This window comes from Dioscorea cayenensis, chromosome 3 (genome assembly GCF_009730915.1).
Source record: "Dioscorea cayenensis subsp. rotundata cultivar TDr96_F1 chromosome 3, TDr96_F1_v2_PseudoChromosome.rev07_lg8_w22 25.fasta, whole genome shotgun sequence".
Classification (NCBI taxonomy): Eukaryota; Viridiplantae; Streptophyta; class Magnoliopsida; order Dioscoreales; family Dioscoreaceae; genus Dioscorea; species Dioscorea cayenensis.
Genome location: NC_052473.1, coordinates 2,710,515 through 2,729,642, shown reverse-complemented (window position 1 = coordinate 2,729,642; position 19,128 = coordinate 2,710,515). Strand labels below are relative to the sequence as shown.

General features: G+C 35.5%; 2 protein-coding genes across 5 annotated transcripts; one reads left to right on the top strand and one right to left on the bottom strand.

Moving 5' to 3' along the window:
• The first annotated feature begins 1,418 nt into the window (after nucleotides 1–1,418).
• Nucleotides 1,419–11,875, top strand: LOC120282869 (poly(A)-specific ribonuclease PARN-like). Its single transcript, XM_039289706.1, has 7 exons — nucleotides 1,419–1,543; nucleotides 4,061–4,191; nucleotides 4,475–4,803; nucleotides 5,552–5,665; nucleotides 6,097–6,223; nucleotides 6,301–6,565; nucleotides 11,310–11,875. The coding sequence occupies exons 2-7, from the start codon at nucleotides 4,140–4,142 to the stop codon at nucleotides 11,662–11,664; spliced, it is 1,242 nt and encodes a 413-aa protein (XP_039145640.1). The 5' UTR covers nucleotides 1,419–1,543; nucleotides 4,061–4,139; the 3' UTR covers nucleotides 11,665–11,875.
• Nucleotides 11,876–14,867: 2,992 nt separating this feature from the next.
• LOC120257125 (cellulose synthase-like protein E6) lies at nucleotides 14,868–18,867 on the bottom strand. 4 transcript variants are annotated; one of them, XM_039264734.1, is made up of 9 exons: nucleotides 18,558–18,867; nucleotides 18,136–18,460; nucleotides 17,474–17,611; nucleotides 17,250–17,381; nucleotides 16,509–16,721; nucleotides 16,185–16,409; nucleotides 15,626–15,973; nucleotides 15,288–15,532; nucleotides 15,024–15,189 (listed from the first exon to the last, which is right to left on the bottom strand). In XM_039264734.1, the coding sequence occupies exons 1-9, from the start codon at nucleotides 18,824–18,826 to the stop codon at nucleotides 15,168–15,170; spliced, it is 1,917 nt and encodes a 638-aa protein (XP_039120668.1). In that variant the 5' UTR covers nucleotides 18,827–18,867; the 3' UTR covers nucleotides 15,024–15,167. The 4 variants fall into 4 exon arrangements, 3 of the variants coding, with proteins under 3 accessions (XP_039120662.1, XP_039120668.1, XP_039120670.1); XR_005535545.1 differs by having other exon boundaries at nucleotides 15,070–15,189; nucleotides 15,288–15,443; XM_039264728.1 differs by having other exon boundaries at nucleotides 14,868–15,532.
• Nucleotides 18,868–19,128: the final 261 nt, after the last annotated feature.

Here is a 19,128-nt window from a genome sequence, read left to right as displayed (position 1 = left end):
TCCATTGGGTAAGATATTGTGGGTTTGTTAGTGAGGGTCCTATGTAGTTAACACATATATTTCATTAATATATTCAGACATGTAGTTCAAATCGCGTATTCTTAATTTCCTTTCGAAACTTTAATTCAAAAGGAGTCATTAGTTTCACCAAGGTTTCCATAAAATGATGAAGATTTACTCTAGTCTGACCATTTATTTGTGTTTATTTCTTATAAAAAACAAATCTTGATTAATTTCGATATGTTTATTGTTTCTGGTTTTTCCACACACACACATACATATATGTATATATATATATATATATATTAGGTTGGCACTATAGAAATTTAAATAAATATGGTACAAATGTTTTTTTAAGTAGTTTGTATCTTTACTAAATGATATTAAAGATGATTTTATTAGGTTTTTATTTTTTTTTCCTTCTACACTCCTTTTTTTTATTAGGTTGGAATACTGAAAATTGTAATAAATATCATAAATTAATTTCAAAAACAAAATTTTGTAAATTAAAAATTTTATTTATTTAATGGATTTTTGTTTGATTTGATTAGAAAATCCAGGGGCTACGAAAGCTTTAACAAAAGAAAAATAGGAGCCTAGATGGGCAAGATAAAGAAGGGGAAGAGATGCCAAGAGCGGACTCTTATAGCATATATATTGTTGGAAATATTGTCTCACATCAATTGTGTGATAGAAGTGTAATGAGTTTATATATAGGTATAGGGGTTGAGCCACTAAGTCTTGAGACGTTTTGGTGTAAAACCACTAAACCCTATATAGAGCCTATATAAGACCCACTAGTACCAAAAATATAAATCTAACATATATAATCAGAGCGAATTGTAGAGTTATCTCAGCATTATTTTGATCCTCTTTTTACGTTGTTTGTAAAAATTTCTGCCTAAAAATATTTCTTATTATTTATGTATGTATATGCATAATTAAATGGTTGATTAATTAATTCGTTTCGGTCTAGTAACTTATTGTTAGCATTGTAAGTTTCTATTAACTGTTACAGTGACAACGAGATTTGAAGATAATTTCAGAGAGTTGGAAAGGACTATTATTGTGTAATTATTAATCAATAACATGTTACTTATTATTATTATTATTAGATGGTATCTTTTGTTTTTGGTGGGAATTTAAAAGATATGATTGACATTCATAAATTAATTGAAATGTGTTTGTTTCAAGGGATTTGGAGTTACAAGTAACTCGAAATCCCTTGTGTTTTTGAAATCATGTGATTGTTTTTAGAGATTTGCTTTTCTATAGGATTTCAAAATACCATGGTGGAGGGATTTTGGTTTACGGTCATTTTGACCGTAAAACCAAATCCAATGCAGCCGAAATCCCTCACGTGATAACATGTGAGGGATTCATCAATTCCCATGTGAAGGTGAGAGTAGCTTCAGATCTAGTGGTTGGTTGCTTCAGTTGAAAGTCATCAGCACCAATGCTGATGCACTGACTATGATCGCGCTAAAGAAGAAGGAAGTCATTCATACTTGCTGTCGAGAAGAGGGTTCCTTCTTCTATTCTGGTTTGGTTCTTCTCTTCTGGTTTTTTTTTAATTTATGGATGATACATTAGTTTTGCTAGAAGAGGTGTGTGACCATAAACTCAGTGATTTGTGCATGGTAGAAAGACCATCGTCGGAGTTCAGTTCGGTCAAACAATAGTGTTGGAGGTGGATTTGTATAAGGCTAACCTGAACGGTGCACAACCACCTCACTCTCTTCCTTCACCATTATTCCTTCTCTTCTTTGGAAACTTCCTCTCTCTTTGTCTCTCTCTCTCTATTAATTTCTTGAAGACTCACATCTCCAGTGGCACATTTTATAGAGTTAGAAGTGTTCAATTCATATCAGATAGGTTTCATGGGATTCTTTATTTTTTAATTTAAAAAATGAAATAACTAGCAGCAGAAAATGATAAAAAAGTGAAGATGATTGATGGTGATGTTCTAGTGTGAGTGGGATGAGAGGAGAAGCCATTGTTCCACATGCTGTTTTAGTGAGTTGTGGATGGAGTGGATGACGCTGAGTTGTGGATGGAGTGGATGACGCTGAGAAAGGGTAGAGAAATGATTATAATTTTTTTTATTTTTTAATTTAGTTTGAGATATTGTCAGATTTATTAGTGGTGATTTGAATCATGCTTCATATGAATCTGAAAGGATAAATGCCATTTTCTCATCAATATGCGGGAATGGCCGACAAGGCCCACTGTGCTAGTTTCATTGTGAACCCAGCGACCTCTGCGGATAATTGCTTTTTGAATTTGGATTTTTTTATGGTTGTAATTATCATGATAATTCCAAGAGTGATTCACATGTAGTTCTTGTAAAAGAAGAAATTTCAGCTTATAAAAATGCCATCTATTATTCTGACAAGAAGCCTCATGACATCTGGTAGTAATTATTAAGTTAATGAAGATGTGATAATTTAATTGATCAAATTTATGATAAATTTGGCCATGATTTGGGTTATATCATTAGCTTTTTGTGTTAGGCCTCCCATTTGCCATGTTGACAACTCTAGGACCAGTATGAACCATTGCACATTTTTTGAAATACAAAAGCTAATAAGTCATGATTAATAAGCAATGGCTGACACAGCGGATCAAAGAGAACAAGTTACGCTTACAATTCTCATCCTTAAATGTGTGACCATAGATACTTTTTCCACCAGATCCCTGTGAGAAAGGTAAAGCCATAAACAATTAAGAATTTCATGACTAGAACCACCATATCTTTGTGCCTAACAAAAGACCATTTATAGACTACAAAGACAGTTTTTGAATGGTGATAATAACAATAAAACTGCTAATGCCATATGAAGAGAGTGTATGATGTAAAGGAATATGACAATTATTACATGAATATGACAACTGATGTAAGGATTTACTGTCTTGATTATCATATATAGGAGTGTTTACAAATAAACCATCAAGGCCTGAAAGTATTAGATACATTATTTCTATTCATGAAATTGAGGGTGCTTGTATCACATACACAAAATTATTGTATTATATCCAATGAACATTCTTAGTCTGAAAAAAGCATGATCAATTTCTTTTGTGAGCATATATAAATGAGAGACATACTTGTAGATGATGTATTGTTTTTATATGAATGTACAAATTTTTATAAGTTTGATTTTTATGCTATTATCATGATGCTCTCATAGAGGATGACTGTTATGATGCTCGCATCGCAATTATTACATGCGGCTTTTGCTGTCACATTACTTTTGCATAGTTCTGTGCTTGATGAACATTATATGATTTACTCTTAATGTAATAAATTAAAAATAACGTTGTATAATGTGTGTTTAGGGCTAAGAGGCTTATGCACATCTTGTAGCATTGATACTTATTTACCTAGGTCCTTCATTTGTTTGCTAGACAGTTATGAGGTCTCTATGTTAGCCTTCTTTCCCCATAATTTGATCTATCATCTGCAAGTTGGTGCCTCTTGGTAGAAGTTTGTCCAGAGATTATTTATGTGATATTTGTCAACCCTAATTTAGATGTTGTCATTGGTAACAGAGAGTATAATTTGGATCAATATATTTTTGTTATTTTGTAAGATTATTAAACGAATACTTTTTTGGTGTTAAACTATTGCCTTGTATATGACTGTTATGTTTGGGTAGTCCGTTATGTTAGTTTTTAATTTTGTGAGGTCATATGTTATGATTGTTTGTGGCCTAAGTATATTCAGGGCTCTGCTCCTATAGAGACATATAGTTCTCATCTATGCTTCAATTAACAAATTGAGGTGGATAACTTAGAACTGGTGGGACATTTATAAATGTTGTTATATATGTCTTGACTTGCTTGAAAATGTTTGTTGTGATTTTGCAATTATTGTTCTTCCAGTCAGGAGTCTCTAAACAAATGTATAACAGAGATCTACGATCTAGATATCATGCAAGAAGAGAAAAAAAGATTAGACTAGGACAATCTGAGGATCAGTAGAATTATAAAACTGGTTGTGGCTATGTCTTCTGAATTTTTTTCATAAGACTGCTTTCTCAACTTCATTACTTGGCAGGCACAATTTCTTTGTATTTCCTCGGAAAGAGCTACCACTTGATGGTCCAGCATATGAATTTCTTTGCCAGACGACATCAATGAACTTTCTAGCTAAATACCAATTTGACTTCAATGCATGCATACATGAAGGTATGAGTTTTATGATAATATGTATTTGAAGGTTCTATCTTCCAAAGTGATTTTCCTTTTTAGTGTAAAACTTCAATTAAATACTCACTTCTTCTATTTTTTTCCTTTGCTGTGAGTGTATATTTTCAAACTTACTGTTTCTAATGAGAATTATTAGCATATGATATTCTGTGTCTGAAATATTGATGTTTATGTCTGCTGGGGGTATATGTTAGGTTAGTCATTATTCTGAAGGTGTTTCTAATGCTTGTATTTATAATTTACAGCATTTGGCTAATCTCAGGAATATCTTATTTATCCAGAGCACAAGAAGCAGAGGCACTTAGCAAGTTATCTTCAGCATATGAGAATGAATTGACTAATTCCGCAAATACCTCACAAGAAAATTTAGAAATACCTATAGTGAGTACTGCAGACCTTCTCTTCACAGAAAGGATAAAGAACAGGTTCCATGAATGGCGCAATGGAATTATGAAAAACAGTTATACAGACCACTACTTAAAAGAAGAGCCAGGGTGTGTGACGTCTCAGTTTCAGACAGTTTTCTTTAAGATGCGACCAGCAATTGAATTAAATGGTTTTAATTCCCACCAAATGAAGTTGATTCAATTGGTAATCTTTTTTTTTTTTTTTGGTTAACTTTAACTGCCAACTATTGCTTTGATTTCTGGGTTTTATATTTTGTAGATGTAGTGTGAAAGTTCCATGTCTGTGGTCTATGATATACTCATTAATTTTGGTCTCAATTATTATTTAATTTTATTCAAAGACAGCTGTGTTGAGTATAGCTAAATTGCTTACTGATGGTTGGAGCATTTACATGTTTATTTATTTATTTATTTGTTGGTTCTTTTGGCATGCTGTTGTAGGAGTTTACATGTACTGCAAGGAACATGAGATTATTGGGTGAGATTAGCCATTCATGTGCTTATATTTTGGAAGTTTTTGTTTGTAAAACCTTGAGTTTAACTTTATGTCTTACTCATGGAGCATTGGTTCTGGGCAACCTTGAACTTACCAATTAAAATTTTGATTCATTCTGCAAATAGGATAATTATCCTCTACCCTGGCAGAGGCAGTATAACTTCACATTACCACACCAAAATCTTTGCTTTAATTATGGCATCAAACGCTATGGAAGTAATCAAAACATTTATCACAGAAGAATTTATTACTCCTGGCATGCACTATCGCTTGGGTTTTTTCAGCCAACATTACAAAGACGCATATCAGATGAAAATAATTTTGCCGACTATTTCTTAGAATTACATATTTGATTTTACCTTTATTTTGCTTTTCTATGTGAACAATTTAAATTTGTGCTTGAACGTTTGGATTTTGACTTTATGTTGATGGCCAGGTATTGAGGAAACAATTCAAAGATCTTGTGTTCATTGGTACACCTGGTGAAGAGGTCGTATTTGAAAAGAAAGTGGTGTATACTGATTCTGAGGAAGACAAGGCATTGCTTATGGTATGCAATGGGAGTGATATACTTTATCATATTAAAACTTCTTGATGGCATTACACCTTTTCTTTTTATAAGTTCGATTGTTCTTTCAACAATTTTGTACCTTTAGGTTTGAGTCAGCATTGGGGTTTTACTAACTTCATGATTCTAAAATGAGCAAATGTATATCTTATGAATCTTGTGCTGGAATATATCTTTTCGTCAGCAGTGGTTTTCTACTATCTGTGCCATGCATCACTCAATGGCATGCTTATACATGACTGACTAAAACCTGTCACTGTCATTTTAAGATCTCCCCATGAATGATCAAAATATGATAAAATTTCATGGTTCGTCCTTTAGTAAATTTTCATCCCATTACTGAATATTTTTAATAAATCCCACACTGTAGAGTGAATACTGAGGCATTTTTCCTTTCTCTTATTCTCTTGTAGAGGGAAGTTCTAGAAGATCTTCATAGGAGCAAGGAAGCAAGAGTCAGATCTGCTGTGGGGTTGCGCCATGTTATTGATTGCCTTGTATCCGAACAGAAATTGATTGTTGGACACAATTGTTTTCTAGGTACCTTTTTGATTCTGGTGATAACTTGCTTGCAGTTATTATTTTTGTCCTCATTTGTTTATTTGTATATGATGCAGATATTGCACATGTATATAGCAAATTTTTTGGTCCTCTTCCTTCATCAATAATGGAGTTTGCATTATCCGTCCATGAGAATTTTCCTAACATTGTGGATACCATGCATCTTCTAAATTCAAGTCATGCACTTCAGTATTTGATGAAGAAAAGCAGCAAGTCATTGTCTTCAGCATTCTCTTTGCTCTGCCCAGAAGTCTCTTCTTATTCAGTGAAATCTGCACATGCTTCTTATGTGAAATTTGAAATTCAAGCAGATGAAGCCGGGTAATTTTTGCCCTTTGTCTTTGTTATCTTCCACAGCTGTTTATTCTACCTCTAGCACTCCCCCTCAAGCTGGAACATATATATCAAGCATGCCCAGCTTGTTACATAGATTACTAAAGACTTTAACATTTAAATCCTTGGTGAAGATATCAGCCAGTTGCTCAGACGACTGGGTATATGGCGTAGAGATGACTCCCTTCAGTACCATATCACGAACATAGTGACAATCAACCTTCACATGCTTGGTACACTCATGGAATGTTGGATTATTTGCAATGAAGATGGCGGCCTGGTTATCACACAACATCTGCATAGGTATTGTAATAGGGAATCCCAACTCAGATAGAAAAGACTGCACCCAAACCATCTCACAAGCTGTCTGTGCCATCGATCTGTACTCTGCTTCTGCACTCGATCTCGAAACCACATTCTATTTCTTGCTTTGCCAAGTAACCAAGTTTCCACCGACATACGTACAGAAGCCTGACGTAGACTTTTTGTCTCCTCTATCACCAGCATAGCCCGGGAGCTCCTTTAACATATGCAAGAACCCTCAGAGCACCCTGTCAGTGAACTTCTCGTGGCTCATGCATAAACTGACTCAGGAGTCCAACTGCGTAACATATATCAGGACGAGTAACAGTTAGATAAATGAGCTTGCCAATCAGACGTCTGTATTGACCAGGATCTTTGAGAAATGGGGAAGATGTCTCCCAAAAGGGTGGTGACTGCTCAATAGGTGTATTCTCTGGTTTACAACCCAATAAACCAGTCTTCTCAAGTAAGTCCAACACATACTTCCGCTGTGAGAGCGTCATCTTTCCTTTGGCATATGCAAACTCAATACCAAGGAAGTATCTGGGTCATCCCATGTCTCGTGTAATGAAATGCTTCATTAAATGCTCCTTAGTTCTCTGAATGCCCTAGTGATCACTACCCGTCAACAAGATGTCATCGACATATACTGCAAGTACAACACAACCAGATGAAGTATTCTTATAGAACACATAATGATCCACATTACACCTACGAAAACCATCTGTAACTGCAATTACACTAAATTTGTCAAACCATGCACAAGGACTTTGTTTCAGACCATAGATCGCTTTCTTGAGCTGACAGACTATATTCTCCCCCTGAGCAACATACCCCGGAGGTTGCTCCATAAACACTGTCTCAACTAAGCCTCCATAGATAAAGGCATTCTTCACATCAAGTTGACAGAGTGCCCGTGATCGATTCATAGCTACCGATAGTAGAATGAGAATGGAATTCAGACGAGAAACTGGTGAAAAAGTCTCAGCATAATCAACACCATAAGTCTGAGTAAAACAACGGGCCACCAACCGGGCTTTGTAGCGATCAACTGTACCATCCGCTTTGTGCTTGACAGAGAAGACCCATCGGCAAGTGACGACGCTGGCATCAGCAGGGCGAGGCACAAGCGGCCATGTACCACAAGATCTCAAGGCTTCCATTTCCTCATCCATTACCGTTTGCTATTGTGGAAGCAAACGCGCATCCTGGTAGTTCCTAGGAATTGACTCAGCAGACAAGGAAAGAGCAAATGTGTGGAAGGATGGGTGAAGATTATCATAAGAAACAAAAAGGAAGATGGGATGTTTACTACAAGAACGAATACCTTTGCGAAAGGTAATGGGAAGATCAAGAGACGGATCTGCATGGTCCGGGGAGAGGACCGGAGGGGGCGGAGCTAGCGGTGGTACACGTTGGCGTCGATGATAAACCTGTCCAAAACAACCATCATCTGTATCCATTGGAGGAGGCATCACACTAGGCATAGGCACAAGCGGAGGAACCGAAACAGGGATGGGGAGAACAATATCAGATGACGTAGTTAACATATCGTGAGAAACTTAATCAAAAAAAAATGATTGAGACTCAAAAACGTGACATCCATAGACACAAAATACTTCCGACTAGTTGGATGAAACAACTGGTATCCACGTTGGGTGCGGGAATAACAAACAAAAACACATTTAAGCGCACGCGGGCGCAACTTGTCCAAACCAGGAGTTAAATCCTGAACAAAACCAACACAACCGAAAACACGAGCGGATAAGTGAAACAACTCGGTATCAGGTAGAAGATGACGTAAAGGAACCTCTCCCCCTAAGGGTGCAGAAGGCATAAGATTAATAAGATAGATTGCAGTCAAGATAGCATCAGACCACAAATACATAGGAACATTACACTCTACCAAGAGAATGCGTGCAACATCCAAGATGTGACGATGCTTTTTTTCAGCAACTCCATTTTGTTGAGAGGTGTGTGGACAGGTGGTTTGATGAATAATCCCAAAGGACGCACACAAAGAATTTACAGCAGAAGAGACAAATTCTAAAGCATTATCGGTGTGAAGACATTTGAGAACAATGGAAAATTGATTTTTTATTTCCAAAATGAATTTTTGAAGGACATCAGCAATAGACCGACGGTCTTTTAACAAATATACCCAACACACTCGGGAAAAATCATCAACAAACACAACATAGTAACGATGACCAGAAATAGACGACCTTAGAAGGTCCCCAAACATCACAATGAACTAAATCAAATAACGACTGACTAGACACTAGAGTAGAACGTTTAAAGGTAGCACGATGATGTTTACCCAACTGACATGACTCACATTGAAACGACTCGACCCAAATCCAAAGCAAAGTTTGCTGAAGACGACTAAGAGAAGGGTGACCCAATCTACAGTGTCATATGAGTGATGACTCGGAGTTATAAACAGATGCTGCTAAACCACGAGGAATATCATCACGCACCAACGTATACACGCCGTCACCACGATTACGCCCCAAACCAATCCTCTTCCCTGTCTGCAGATCCTGAAAAATACGGTGAAAAGGGAAAATGTTACACTACAATTCAAATGTTTGGTGATCGCAGAAACGGATAGCAAGTTGACAGAAAATTCAGGTACGTAAAGAACATCATTTAGTCTAAGCTGAGAGGAAACATGCACAACTCCCTCTCCAGACACTAAGCACGATCGTCCATCGGCAATTGCCACATAACGAAAAATAGATGGAGAAAGATTTTGGAAAAAAGGGTTTTGTACCTGTCATGTGAGAAGAGGCCCCAGAGTCAATAATCCAGGAACTGTCCCTGGAAGCAAGAAAGGCATTACCTGAGGAAACAGAAGAAGAGACTGTGGTGTGAGACGTTGTGCCCTATAGCTGCTGGAACCGTGCAAAGTCAGGTTGAGAGATAGTGACAAACTGTTCAGCACTAGAAGTGGGTGATGGATCGACCACCTCGGTACTAGCATTGGCCACTGCCGGGCAACCATGCCTATCCCAACAGTGATCCTCAGTGTGGCTTGGCCGTCGACATAAGGTACACACAAACCTATTTCGAGAATCACCACGGCCAGCTCCTCGACCACCATGAGAGGAGCCTTTACCACCACGCCCACGAGAAGCTAGCAAAGCAGACTGATCAGAGGACACAACGGGTGATGGAGATGTGGATGTAGAAGACAGGCGAAGCACGCGAGCATAAACAGCAGCAAGATCAAGCATTCTCTCAGAACTCAAAATAGATCCCTTCACCTGTTTTTGCATCTCAAGAGGGAGCCCGAAAAGATATGTGATGACTGCAACTTCATTCCGGTAACGACGAAGGGTGGCCAGATCAAGAACTAATGGCTGGTAAATATCTAGCTCATCCAACAGGCTACGGATGTGAGTGAAGAACTGAGGGCGATACGATCGCCTTGACGGCTCAGTAAGCAGATTGCTCATACAACTCAAAAAAACACGAGATATTATTTTCATTTCCATATTTCAATCGCACATCTCCCAAATTGCTTTTTGCGATGAGTCAACATCACCACACTTGGGTAATATCCGGCTCCATACTACCGGGTCAACCATGAGCGCACTTCGACGATCCTCGAGAAGCCAATCGACGATACTTGGCATCCTTCGAGTCCGACGGATCTGCTGGTGAGTCTGACGATTTCTTCACGAGCCATAAGGACTAGCGCCTAAAAAAACATAGTTTCTCCCATCCAACTTTTGCGAGGTACAATGGACATTCTTAACTAAAGATTCATGAGACAAAGACATGACGACGACAAGACAAATCCTTCAGCAACAAGACAAGGGCATCACTGGTGAGGGTTGAGGAACATCACCAGGTGCCCATAGACCAACGAGAACGACAAGAGATGAACGGCGGCTGGCGGTAGAGGTGGCGGCGGTGGGTGGAAGACTAGGGTTTGGAGTGGCGGTGACAGCGGCTAGGGTTTTGGGTGGCGGCTAGGGTTTAACCTAGAGTTCTGATACCATGTGAAGATAGGAGAAATAATTTGTATATCTCATTAGTAAAGGAGTACAAGAATATATATAGAGAAATACTATGGTTTTGTGGTATGGGCCCAATATGGCCCATTAACCAAATATAAATTATAACATAACTCTAACACTACTATTATAATGACTTTTGATGAATTAATTTATTCTTCTTTTGCAAAATTATATAAATAATTCTGTCAATAACACATGGCTGAAGTCATGATGTATAATAATTGACTTTTCTTTTGTGAGGATAGAAAAACAAGTCAAATTTCTTTTGCTCCTGTTTTAATTAGCTACCTACCATTGGGTTGTAATGTTTGAAATCAATTTCAGACTAATCTTAGCTCGAACATTTTAGCTATTTTATTCATTAGAGATGCTGGTCTGTTTCCTGATTCTTTGGTTTTCAGGTCATCTAACTGGACCTCAGGTGCAAAGCATGAAGCCGGTTTTGATGCTTTTATGACTGGATGCTTGTTTGCTCAAGAATGTGCACATTTGGGTATAAAGTTCGATCTAAGTTTACCATTAACAAATCTGGCAGCAAATGAGAAGCTAAAGGACTACATCAATCTTCTTTACCCTAGCTGGAACAGTGGAATTGTAATCGACCTTACTACTGGTATTGAGAAACCAGAGTCAAACTACAAACGAAAATACCCTACGGTTTTATTTTCAAACATTGTCCTACTCTGGGGTTTCCTGTCCAAGTTCAAGCCAAAAGACTTGAAGGATTGCATAACTAAAGTTTTCGGTGCGAGCTAAGTAACATCAATCTTTTTCTTGGACTACACAGCAGCGCTCGTTCAGTTCAGCAAGAAGGAATTTGTGAATGATTTTTTGATGCTGAAGGACACATTGGAAAGAAACCCGGATGATCCAATATCTATGCTTAACCCACTCGCTGGACTATTAGAAGGTGACAATACACGAGCTACTAATTATGATACCTATAAGACTATCTGCGGTTCATCTGCATCTAAGGTCTTGTTTTTTTTTTAGGGAAAGAGCTCGATGAGCTATTTTATTAATAACCAAAAAAGTATACACAGAGTTAATTACAAACCAACAAAACAGAAGAACAAATTACAAGATCAAAGTAAAGAGAAGGGAAAGACTAACTAAACAAAATAAACAATTAGTAAAACACAAAACCATTAGACTTGAGGTTCTTCATCAGCCACTTAGGGAGATCCCTTCCACTGTGAAACAAAGTCACTTCATGATGTGTTAGACCATAAATAGCTAATGAATAGGGGGCCCTGTTCCAGCTTAAAAGAATGGATTGAATGACAGGATTTCCCAGCTCTGCTAAAAAGCTTTGGATTTGTAGAATCTGCTGCTTCAGCCTCCAATCTGCGAAAGACTCCTCACGCCGACATGCCTTCACAATTTCAGCAACAGAGGATATCACTGTCTTGACCTTGAAATTCAACCCCCTTTGAAGAACAACCTGCAAGGCAAAACTGGAAACTTTGACAGCAGCATCCTGTTCAGAGAAAGCCGGACAACCACAGTAGCCGGAATACATGATTTTGGCGTTGAAATCGGCAACTATAAATCCAAGACCTGCTAAAGAAACTTCTTCACTGAAGGCATAAGCAATCATCAAGATAGGATTGTCAGCAAATGTGTAATTGTTCATAATAAAATTGTTCTTCAAATAAAAACTAGAGGCACAGAGGTACTCCCTGACATGCCCGGTAGCCCTGAGTGAAACTGAGTGATAATCTACTTCCTCCGATTTGAAAATATTGTTACATCTGGCTTTCCAAGTAAACCACACAATAGTTGCAATCACCGACTGTAGATAATTGTCATTACCTGATAATTCTTGATCCAACCAAATACCCGAAGAAAGCCCCTGGCCTATAAGTTGATAGGCTTCGCCGACCAGGCTGAAGCCACAGGCATTAGATGGAAGACTTTATTCAGTTCTCAGAGTCTAGAGGCCGGAAGCTCTGCAGAAACACGGCCTTATTCTCATAATGTTTCTTGTGAAGATATAATTGATACTCTTTATGCAGCTAGATCAGTATCCTGAGAATGTATGGAGTAGTTTATAAATTATTTATGTTAGTTCCCGAGTCATTGGTATTTTTTTAAGATACCAATTGTTTGGAAAAACAAAAGATTGTTACAATGAAAAATATCTTTGTTTCTGGTCACATATGAACAATTTGTTTGACATGTTTTTGTTGAAACATTGATCTTTGATCTTATTCCTTAGAAATGAAAAGTTAAATTACACCTTCTTATCCTGTTGGAGATCGGACACTCTAAACACATGAAGTGCTAAGCTTTCTCTCGAAGAGATGGCACTGTAAGAACATTGCATGTACACATTATCTTTTCTGTTTTATCTCGTACTGAAGATAAAGAACCAAAGTTCTTACTGAATATTTTGTGTTCTGTCAGAGCCTCAATCCATGAAGAACATTGCGTGTACACATTATTTTTTTCTGTTTTATCTCGTACTGAAGATAAAGAATCAAAGTTCTTACTGAATATTTTGTGTTCTGTCAGAGCCTCAATCCACTAAGAACATTGCGTGCACACATTATTATTTCTGTTTTATCTGGTACTGAAGATAAAGAATCAAAGGTCTTACTGAATATTTTGTGTTCTGTCAGAGCCTCAATCCACTGCTGCTCATACTCTACATTCTGAAGAGCTTCTGTTAATTTCTTGTGATAAATAATCAACATGCTCTGCATGCAATGTTTGTATGCAGTTACAATTAGAAAACAATTTCTGCAATAAATCAAACAGATTAAAGAACACTTGCCATCCTAATTAGCATGTTGTTGCATGTGTGTCAAATAGGCTCTGATATGTTCTCTGAAATCGATCGTCTTTCAAAATGGGAACTTGTTGATAAAACAGAAATGTAGAGCCCTTTCTAGGTTTGGTCCCAACTGTCGCGTATTTGCTCACCAGATGGATCCTTAACCAGCTGATAAATTTCAATGAACACTACTAAAGAATTGAAACTATACATATGTATCTATGAATTAATACTGACTATTAATAATAAAAAAAATCATGATAGAAACAAACCACGAGATCGATTGCGTATTTTTTATTATTTCATGAAGAATCAATTTTAATCACTACAAATGCAGCAAAAACCCAAAATTTCTCTTGAGGAACTGAATAAGAAAGGCACTCTTCTTTCTCTAGAACAAGCCTCATTGCAAATGCTAAGTTAAGACAAGAAATTACTGAAAACATTAAGAAAGATGCAAATCTTAAACAAGTCTTCATCTGTATAAACAAAATAAAAAAAAATAATCCTAGCTGTATAATTCAAATTGAATGAGAAAATAGAAGATCAAAAGACTTCAGATGGAAATTTGCATTATCTATTTAATCAGAGATGTAACTTAAGAAGGATGGAGTAATGGATTTCACTAATGAATTCATTTGCTGTTAATTCTTTAATTTGTCAGTTATCTTATAAATTTATGGTTGAAAGCCATATATTCATTTTAACACATAAATCTGACAAATTTATTTGTTTTGACTCTTTAAGCTATCTTGGCAATTAATTAATGTGTTTGATACATATCATTTCATAAGGTACATCAACCAAGAAGGTCATAATCAATAGATCTGTCTAAATTTAAGGGTCAATTTGTGCTTTATTTTAAAGTTCCGGGTTGGTCACATGGGTTGCATGGAGCTTGTATTCAATAAAATAAATAAATGAAATTGAATATTTGAATTCGGTAACGGCAATTCGTCCCCATTTTTTTGCCTTTTTGATAAATATGAATAAACCTGGTTAAAAGATATATAGAAGAAGAGTTAATATCTCAACCTAGATTCGAACACGTCACATTGGCAAAAATATAAACATTATACAGAAGATTCGGTGTCAATAAAGCAAGAGGTGATTGGGGTCCATTCAAATCATATATATATATATATATATATATATATATATATATAAGCACAAAGAAAACTAACATGCTCTGAGAGTGAATGTAATCACATGAACTACTTTATATGTGCCATTACACTTTACAATCCTCTAATGTTATACAATGGCAAGATGCCAGCTAACTTCTAATCATGCAATGCTTAAACCATGCATGCTAAGCATGCAAACAAGCATTGAAATTCCAAGTGAAACAAAGGTGACAGAGTACGGCATGCGACCCTTATCTTTACGTAAGAAAAGCCCTTCATAGATTGGCACATTGATTGCCACTATTAATCCACAAAGCACCACTTGAATCAACAATGCACCATCAACATAACCTTCAGTCAGTATCATTCTCAAGACTACACCAAAAAAGCAGAAACCATTGATCAATGCAACAGTGCCGATGATCATAAACATCAATGAGGCCGAGCCAAAGTCCATGACTTCTTGATCATACCGTTTCGAGGAATCTTCATCACTGACCTTGGCTGTGATGGTGAATGCTAATTTAGATGCACCAAAGAGCTTCAAGATGTTGTCAATTAAGGCATAGAGGAATGATGTTATTCTTCTCATGACCCACATCCTTTGTGCATTCCACCACCCTTTGAAGCTATTACCAGAGTATAGTGACTCAATTAAGCTATATGCATGCTTAGCAATGAACACAAGAACAAATGGTATGAACCATGGAGATGATACCTAAATTATGATACATTTTAAGAACAAGTTAGACATTGATGATCATATATATTTGCAAGCTAGATTATATTGATTATTAATATAGAGACATACCTTTGGGAATAAGGAGATGCCATTGAGAAGTAAAAGAGGAGGTATAAGAAGGTATGTAAGAGTTGGGAATGAGTTAACAGCCCAAAGGCCATAGATGGAGTAGCCCATGCAAGCACCAAACTTGATTTTTTGGTAACCAAATAAAAGAGGACTGTTCTTTGACAGGAGTATCTGAAAGTTGCCTTCACTCCATCTCTTGAATTGGATTAGAGTTTGTTCCAATGTTGTGGGACCTACTCCTAAAAAGGCTTTTCTTTCAGGGTCTAAGAATTTGGACTTCCATCCATTGTAGTGCATGGCCAACCCTGTTAAAATATCCTCCACTGCACACCCATACCTCAAACCAATCTGCATGCCATGAGATTTATTTTACATCATTATATAATTACTGTGTGATTAACATAACCATTAGTTTCTATCCTCATCTCTTTTTTTTTTTTATTTTACTTCTCACCAAAAAAATAAAATTAAATTAAACACATAATATGACAAATTCTAAACACCAAAAATATACTTCAACCCTTAAAAACATAATAGAAGAGGGGGTGATGAGAGATACCTCTTTGCCCCATAAAGTGTTGAACTCATAGGTACAACTAGCAAGATGTTTTACTTTTTCTTCCAAAACACTAGCACTATCCACACTTTTTCTATCAACTCCTCTTTTCCAATCTTCAATGTAACCTTTGCTGTATTTCCTCCCTTGAAGAGCTTCTCTTCTATGGAAACACCCTGTCCCAATATATAGTGTTCCTTCCCAACTATCCAATCCAGGATGTTCTGCCTAATGAACAAAAAAAACAAACACAAAATCATAAAATTAATTGAGAGTGTTTTAATTATATGTATGTTAATTAAATGCTAATTAAAACATCTTGATCACCTTGTTGATAACTTTGAGGGAATTATCATATAAATCATTCTTGGTGATGTTGTCATAATTTTGAGGGTATTGCACAAAGCCAGTTTCATGTCCCTTCTCTTCATCAAAAAAGAAGCACAATGCATCTTTGATTGATTGTGAGTTGTTTGAGTACATGTCACAATCCACATTCAGTATTATTGGGCCATTGCTTATCTGTGATGATACTCTTAACTACAAATTAAATAAAAATTAAAATAATTAATTTTTGAGAATTATGTTAAAATTTAAAATACATATAAAATATTAAAATGGATAAAAATAAAAACAATTCCATAACATAAATTAGTATATCATATTTCATATTTTTTTTTAACATTACAATCCTTCTATATAAATAACAAACAAAAGATTAGATAATCAAAATAATATAAAATTCTACTCATATTATACAATCTAACGCTCTCAAGTTGGAGCATGCAATGTCTAACTTGGAGATGTAATATATGTATATATATGTATATATATAAATGGTGGAGTAAAGAAAATGTAGCAGTAATAACATAGGGACAAATTATAAAGGTGATATGATGATCCTAACAAATTAAACATAATATGAACTATATATGGTAAACATATAAGAGCAATATACCAAATGATTAGTTAGTTATCACTCATACACTAATATTACTTAAATGAAAAATTATCAAAAATATTTTACTTAATTAGATAAAACAAAAATCAAAAATAAAAAATGATTACCAAAACATTCATGGAGCCTGCCTTGAAGTTGTGATGATGTTGAGGTCTTTTCTCCCTTGCAATATAAATTACTCTAGGTAATAAATTTCCTTCAACATCCATTGATTTTTCATCATTTCCATCAATTAAAATCTGTATAAAAGTAAAAATAAAATAAAATAAAATAAAAATAGCAGACTTTTCAAAAAATTTAATTTATGTATAATATCTAATAAAAAAATTACTTGAATTATGGTATCATGGTTTCTTGAAGTCATGTTTGAAGTCCATTTGGAAAATCCTTGATGTTGTTTGAGTTCTTGAGGAACCTTCCCTTGTGTAACAACAAAATCAATCCTGTTGATCATCGCTTCATACATGTCCTACATACAGTCAAAAAATTCTTCTCAAATTAATCAAATGACATATATATAAAATAACATTAATGTAGAAATTGTCTACCATAATTCATTTATAATTTTCTAATTAATCCAATTTACATGTGCTAGTCTCATAAGATGTGTGTATATAATCCTCATATATGTGTATCATATACAAGCCAACTATCCATCTACAATTTTATTTTTTCAATTCACTCCTCATGCTTCCTCCTATTTACCAACCACCACTAATATAGAGTTTCAGGATTTTTGGGTAAAAGGCTTCACATATTTTAATTTGCAAACAGAGCTGCAACCTACATGAGAGAGAATTGTGACTAAACCATTTTATCTAGATAATATATTTTTAATAACATATTTTAATAAAGAAAAAAAAAGCCAAATATCACCATCACAGACAAATATTTTAATAACATATTTTAATAATGAAAAAAAGCCAAATATCATCATCACAAACAAATATTTTAATAACATATTTTAATAAAGAAAAAGCCAAAATAGATCACCTTCATTTGGGACCACTCCTTAGAGATAGACAAGTTGGAAGAAGAGAAATGATAAGCCTTGAAGAAAAATGCATTTGGTGATCTTGGCTCAACATCAAACTTGTTGCAAAATGGAATCCAATGCTTTGCAAACTTGCATGCTTCACATAAAGCATAAAATGTAAGCTCTGAACCAGCATCATCTGAAAGATACACACTCAATTTCTCTTTTGGATAATCATAAGCCATCATTGATAACACTGTTGACATCACTAAACTCGGCGGCTCGGCAACCGGATCGGCAGTGCAAATGAAAACATCAACCATGGGAAGTTCGTTCCCATGTCTATACATATTACATAAAAGAAAAGTTGGTAAAACACTTTCTTTTTGTGATAAAAGAAAAATACACAATACAAAAAGTTTTTTTATTGTGTATGTACCTTTGCAAGAGTCTTTCTTTGAAGGTTTGATGATAAATTGGATTCCAACGAACGGATTGAGTTAGGATCCAATAGAAAGAAAACCATAGTTCGGATGCAAACAATGAAATCCATGCAAATGTCAAACTATAATGTTCTAAAGGGATGTGAGTGAGTCTATAGAACAATATAGATAAGATACACACAAGGATAAAGCTTGCATAAAGTTTGTAGAGTGATCTTCCCTTAGCTCCATTTGTTTTGAATAGAGAAGAACTACTTGTGCTCATCTCTCTTACCTTTTTATCTCTTTATCTCTAGAAGTTGAGGGATTGGCTTGTGTAAATGATCTAGATATATAGATATATATAGCTCAACAAATGAACTATTTAGTGGGTAAATAGGTAAAAAAATGTTATTTTTTTCTTTATTATTTCTGATTAATTAATTAATTAATTATTTTATCTTTGGTCACTAATTAGAAAATGTCAAGTTGCTTGCACAATAAATATATGTCATGATAACCACTCTGATACGTGGGGGACTAAAATTCCAAAGAAATAATGATTCAAGGGTAGCAAACGGACAATGA